The 6,308-nt window shown below is 56.3% G+C and overlaps 1 protein-coding gene across 2 annotated transcripts in view; it reads right to left on the bottom strand.

Annotated features, from left to right (window-relative positions):
- Positions 1 to 1,326: 1,326 nt before the first annotated feature.
- The window catches only part of TMEM63C (transmembrane protein 63C), a 26,021-nt gene continuing 21,039 nt past the window's right edge, over positions 1,327 to 6,308 (bottom strand). For both annotated transcript variants that reach the window (XR_002481372.1, XM_008048093.2), the window contains 2 exons: positions 5,002 to 5,073; positions 1,327 to 2,222 (listed from right to left, as the gene is read on the bottom strand). Coding sequence is in view for 1 of the 2 variants with exons in the window: in XM_008048093.2 (XP_008046284.1) it covers positions 2,022 to 2,222; positions 5,002 to 5,073 (273 nt within the window). In the remaining variant the exon portion in view is untranslated. The remainder of the gene's footprint in view (positions 2,223 to 5,001; positions 5,074 to 6,308) is intronic.

The following is a 6,308-nucleotide window of genomic DNA, read 5'->3' as shown; positions in this document are numbered from 1 at the left end:
CAGCCAAGGGATGCCCCCCACAGCAGTGACCGTGGGAGGCCCAGCTTGAGCCTGCTGCGGCGGGACTCGCCCATTGCCCCCCCGAGTGGGCTCTGGAACTTTCCCAACAATTGCACGACCTTCTCTCAGAGCCCGGCTGCACTTGACCCCAATTCAGAGGGAGAAGCTCCATGTCCTGCCATGGGGTCTGCCGGCCCCTTTCCATCTGCAGCTTCCACAGTCCAGGGGCGCGGAGACGTGGCAGACACCAGCCAGCGTCCAGGGGAGAGGCCCCTGGCCAGCTCCTGGTGGGATCCTGCACTTCACACACCAAGCACACACTCCAGGGTGAGGGTGCCTGGAGCTGGCCGCCTCCTCTCCCCTTGTTGGCTGGGGACATCCCAGAGGAGGGACCCTGTGGGACCTGGGTGTGTACGGGCCAGGCTGGAACAATTTCCCCTTATTCCCAGCTGGACAAGAAACAGGAAAGCCAGGCTCCTCCTCACCAACCCAGGCTCTCTGCGTGGAGGCCCCCGTGCCCAGGTCGGGGCCATGACCTGAGCTGCCAAAAAGCTGCCCTTGAGTCCAGTTTCTCACCTGGGCTGAAGATTGCGGCTTTTGGAGCTGGGATGTGGGCTTGGCGCTCGGGGCAGCAAGTGCCTGGGCCTGTTGAGACGCTCAGGCCAGGTGGGCCTGGGCCACCATCAGCAGTTTGGCTGTGGGATCCCGGCCCTTGCGGGAGGCGGGCAGGAAGACCCAGGAGCATGCAGGCCTCCGCCGCCCTGCTGTCCTCCCGGGCTGGGCTGCTTGGCGGTCCTGATAAAGGCCTGTTCCCAGGCTGTGGCAAAGGTGCTGGGTGTCACCAGCATTGGTCAGAGTTCGGCACCTCCAGGTCTCAGGGGTGGCAGCCCTGGGAGGGCAGCCTTGCTCCACCAGGAAAGGCTTCTCCACAGAGGACAGGCCCTCACGTCCACCCACCCCCGTCACCATCAAAGCATCTGCAGTGTCTGGATCAGGACCACCTGGAGCCGCTTGGGTGGTCTTCAGAGCAGGGTGTGGCCTGATAGGGGAGGAGGGGCTCCTGCTTGGGGGCAGGGATGGCCGGTCCTTCACCGAAGCATGGGTCTCGTGCCCTTTGCGGCTCACTTGGCCATGTGTGGGCCCAGGCGCTCAGATGGGTGCGAGGCCGAAGCTTTGGGGCTTGTCTCATGAGGCCCTTGGCTTGAGGAAGGCTTTTTGGTTTCCCCCCACCCAGTTTTGGAAAGAAGCCTCTCCTCCATGAACTCTGCCTCTGCCCCTTCCCACCTTATGTTATCTCGGGACTCGCCAAGGTTTCCTTCTGCAAAATGCACTCGGGTCTGTTTAATGAGCCCCAGGCAACCAGGCCCCAAGACCTTTGTATGAATAGAGAGGAGGAGGGCCTGCCCGCTGCTCCTGGGGACATTGACAAGGCCAGAGGAACAGGAAGGGCTCAGTCACCTCTTTTCGGGTCTCCAGTCTCAGCGGCCCTTGCTTGGGTGAGGGCAGACGCCTTCTCTTTCCAGAGCCCCACACATGGGCCCTGTGGTGAGATGGCCATCTGTGTCCTGTCTCGAGGCCCAGTCACATGCCTTTGTGGCCTCAGACTGCAGGGCCGGGCGGGGAGAGGCAGCAGCAGGAGCTCCTTGGAAGGGCAGCTGGTGCTGGGCGGTGAAGACCCTGGAGAGCTTTGGCAGGATTCTTCCTGCCTCCTCCCGTGCATGTGTCTTCTCCATCTTGACCCCAGGAAGGTGCCCCGGCCTCCAGTCTCTGTGTCCACGACGCGGTGCTTGCCTGTGTCCTCCATCCCACTCGGGCCCCTCGGTACTGCCTAGCACCTCCAGGTCCAGCTGCTCAGCAGGGTGGGGTCTCCACGTGGTCCAGGGCTGGCGTGGCAGGTGTTTCCAGGGGAATTTTCCAAAGTCTGCAGGAGGTAGTAGGGGGTCCAGGCCACCCTCCTGCCTCCCCCTGCTGGGTCCTCCCCAAGCCCCCGACGAGTGGCCAGCAGAGACCTTGGGTCCCAGTCAGTGGTACTGGTTCTGGCCCTCCAGTTCCAGTCCTTCCTGGAACTGGGCCGAGTCCATCTCCCCCGCAAAGCCCCTCAGACCACTCTCCTCTTCCCCCTCTTCCGGCTGGCTGTTCATGGTGCCATAGGTGTGCCTGGCTGGGGAGGAGGCTGGGGTCAGGTTCAACTCTGGCTCCTGCAGCACGGTGGCCACATACAGCTGCTCGGGAGAGAGAGGGAGACGGGAGCCAGGTCACATCGGGGGCAGGGCCCCGGCACGCCTCTCCCCCAGGCCCCACCCCCGTCACCTCGGTCTCCTTCTACATGTGCAGCCTGCCTTCTTCCCAGCAACCTGGGGCCTGTCCGCCCCGCCCCCAGTCGTCCTTGGGCATCTCTTGAGCATCTAGGGGCTCCCAGGGCTGGCTTAGTGGCAGATCTCCCCGCTCCTGGCCCCCTGACCTTCAGAACATGTCCCGTGCACTCTTGGTTCCCAGCCAGGCTGAACCAAAGGAGATGGCATGAAGCCCTCAGCCGGGGTCTGCAGAGACCCCCTTTCCTGAGCTGACGCCCTTCCTAACACAGCTTCAGAGACACATCTGGAGCCCCCTCGGGGCATGTCGCTGGTTGGCCTGTGAATCACGATGTGGACGGAGACTGCCAGCTGAGACCTTGGTCATGGACCTGTAAACCCAGGCATGGTCCCAGGAATGCCTGGGTCGGCAGCAGACTAGAAAAACACAGGAGGTACCAGGGAAAAGAGCAATGATTATCCTGTGAAGTGGCTTTTAAACAACTCCTTACTTTGAAAATAAGTAATTATGGAATTAAACCTTTCCTGCAGGAAACCCACAGCCCCAGTCGATGAAGGAACAGTTTTCCTACAAAAGAATCTGGACACTTGTGTGGTGCCAAAGCCAACCCCCTAGATCATAAAGGGGAAGATGGCAACGGAACAGTGGACAAGCCCAGCTGTCATTTCCCTAATCAGGGGTCGTGGTGACATCATGACTAGGAATGAGTGGCCTCTTCTGTCTCGCCTGGTGTGAGGCGCAGCCCTGTCATGTGTTCTAGCCCCATGCTGAACTTGAATCTATCGAGCCTTCGGATCTAACTTCTAGATCTCAGGGAATACAGGAGACAGTGGGTCCTGCTATAAGGCATCATGAGGAAACAGCCAGAAAAATCCAGAAGGTGGGACTGGCTGGGCGTCTCCAATGAGTCATGACAAGCGACTGTGCTAAAAATAAAAGGGAATAAAAACCAGATATACAGGTGCCAGGTTGGATCTCACTTTGGACAAGCTGTAAAAGAAACTTCTGGAACAATTAGAGTCATTTAAATACGGGCTACGAAATTGAAGAGATTAAACATTTATAGCTATGAAAAAATAGAGATCGCTAACTAAGATGCAGGTTATAAAACAGAATGTACAGTATAACCTCATTTTAGCAAAGACTACATATATACACATATAATTATATGCCTTATAGGTATAATAATCTGGAAAAATGATATAATAGATAAACATCTGGAATATACACCAAGGTGTCAGGGGTCATCTCTGGGTGGTGGCAATATGGATTTTGTATTTTCTTATTTTTATCTTTTTTGTCCCATAGTTATGTTTAATATTCGTATACCACTGTTGTAATAATGCAAGATCTAAAAGCTAAAGTCTAAGCACAGACTTTAGGGTCCAATGGATCTGATTCAAAGGGTGTCCTGCCACTTCCTTGCTTAGTGCCCTGGGGTGTGTGTTAACTGACCTTTTGAAACTCCTTTTGGAGATGAAAAACCTCCCTACTGTGTGCGGGTTTATCAAGAGACGAGGAGAGAGATGGCAATGCACCAGGCTTGTAAGATTTCAGAATCTCATTGCTAATGCTATTCAAGAGGGGTCCAGTGGGAAGGGTCTGGGAAGAGAGACTGCTCTGCTATGGAATCGTCATGATTTCTCCATCACCGAAGCTGTCCTCCCCTGCTCCCTCTCAGAGTCTGTGCTTATCTGTAGGGCTTTTTCAAAGCTACACAAGCCTGGAGTTCTGGTGCCTTCTTGTGTCTGTGCATTGGGGTGGGCATGCCCACCGCCGCCGTTTCCCTACACTCCTGTCACTGTGCCCATTCACCCAGCTCTGCCCACAACTAAAGAAAGCCTTGTCTCGCACGGCCCTGCCACCCACTCTGCTTTTGTCGAGCCAAGAACTGTCTTCCGTGCCTTTGCACAGGCTGCTCCTTCTCCTCGAATGCTCTCCTGACACCCTATTTCACTGGGCACCCCCCAATCCCATTTCTGGGGCCGGAAGATGTTCCCTCCTCTGGGATGCTTTCTCTGCATGCCCAGGCTGACCGGTACCTTCTTCTAAGCTCCTCCGAGGTGCCCTGGCATCGGGGCATGGGCCAACCCGGTGCCCAGCTCAAGTACCCATCGGTGGTCCTGCCCTTGTGTAGGGATGCGGGTATGTGCGCAGCCCCTCCCGGCCAAGCCACAGTGGGAGCACCCACGCCCGCCTGCCGAAACCCACACGAGTCGCCTCTCTCCGCAGCTGGTGGGCTCACTCGCTGGTACCCCCCACCTTACCCTCCGTGTGGACCTCCAATAGCTCCCTGCAGCTCTGTCTGTGCTGCTCTGACTGCATCTGTGCCCCCGGGGGCAGCCTCTGGTCCTGAGGCCGGGCCTCAGCGTGCCCCCTGTGTCTACATGACTGAGGTCTCTGTGGCCGCGTTCGCCCTGACCAAGTCCATCCTCCTTGGTTTCCTTCTAGTCATTGATGCGTACAGCCTGGTTCTTCTCTCCTCTCTCTTCAGCCAGGGCCACGGCAGCATTTGGACCTGGGCCAAGTCCTGCTGCGTCAGAGGAGGGAGCCCGGGGTCTCCCATCTCTGCCCCCAGACTGAGGGTGGACACCAAATGTTAGCACCCCCCACAATGATGCTGGAGCAGACCACCCCTGCAGCCCCACTCTCCTGGCCTTTCCCCAGAGTACAGGTGGTGGGACTCACGAGGGAGGTGGGTGTGGAGGTCGTGCTGCTTGGCTCCATGTCAAACACCGTCTGGATCTCGTCTTCCTCAGGCTGCCAAGGGGGGAGAGGTGGTTGGCGCAGGGTGGGGGTTGCTCTGTGCCCTTCCTCCCATCCAGAGGAGCCTGGACCCACACCTGGGCCCCCACCACTCTGGAACTCATCTGTCTTTCTAGATCTTCAGCCCAGATGGCAGGGCTGAAGCCCAAAGGGACAGAGAGAGAGGCCCAGGATGCTAGGGTGTCCCTTCTGGAAAGTCCTACTCCCAAGGACCATCATGGGGGGAAATAAACAAGGTTGGAATTGGGGCTCAAAGACGAGCCTGCCATGACTCCAGGAAAACCCTTGACTCCAACACTGTCCTCCTTCTTCCTGAAGTTTCCCCTCTATATTTGGAACAAGTCCTAAACCAGAATGGTCTGGGTTCTGGGCTATCCTCCTTCTCCAGAGTGGATGCTTGGCAACCAGATCATGTGACATTGTTGTATTAGAAAGATAGAGCTGGGGGGTCATTCACGCTGGCCCTAGCGTGGCACCCTGTCTGTGTGACAGAGGAGGGGGGCCGGACAGAGAGGGTGGTGGCATGGTGCCCAGAGCCCTAGACATAGAGATTCCAGAAACAAGACTTCCTCTATCCCTTCTCGGACCCAACAGAGTACCAGTGCTTAAAATCAACTTCCTTTCCTTTCTATAAATTAATTGAAAAAGGAAGTCATTCATTATTAAAAACAGAAAACCCGTACCAGTTTCCATAAGGAGAAAGTTAACTAAAAAATAGACAAATATGGCCGGGCATAGTGGGAGGCTGAGGCAGGAGATTGCTTGAGCCCAGGAGTTCAAGACCAGCCTGGGCAACATAGTGAGACCTTGTCTCTACAAAAAAAAAAAAAAATTAGCTGGGCATGATGGTGCACACCTGTAGTCTCAGCTACTCAGGAGGCTGAGGCAAAAGGATCCCCTGAGCCCAGAGGCCAAGGCTGTGGTGAGCCGTGATTGGACCCCTGGACTCCAGCCTGCACAACAGAATGAGTCTCTGACTCTAAATAAATAAATAAGTAGCTGTGAAAAAGGAAAAATTATGTTTTGGTCCTCTGGAAATCATTCTAGTGCCCCAAGACAGACACTCGCTTTGGGAACCCAGATCTACAACACACAGTGTGGTTGGCATGGCTCGAGGAGGGCACGGTCTGGCTCCTGGCGGCCTAGTGAAGAGGCCAGGCCCCACTGCCAGAAGCCAAAGGGGTCACAGCAAACACCACAGCCTCAAGTTCAATAGCCTGGAGTTCTTT

The sequence above is a fragment of the Carlito syrichta genome, unplaced genomic scaffold, assembly GCF_000164805.1.
Source record: "Carlito syrichta isolate Samal-C Ts95f unplaced genomic scaffold, Tarsius_syrichta-2.0.1 Scaffold120508, whole genome shotgun sequence".
NCBI lineage: Eukaryota > Metazoa > Chordata > Mammalia > Primates > Tarsiidae > Carlito > Carlito syrichta.
Note: the sequence above shows the minus strand (reverse complement) of the source record. Positions and strands in the feature narration are given on the sequence as shown.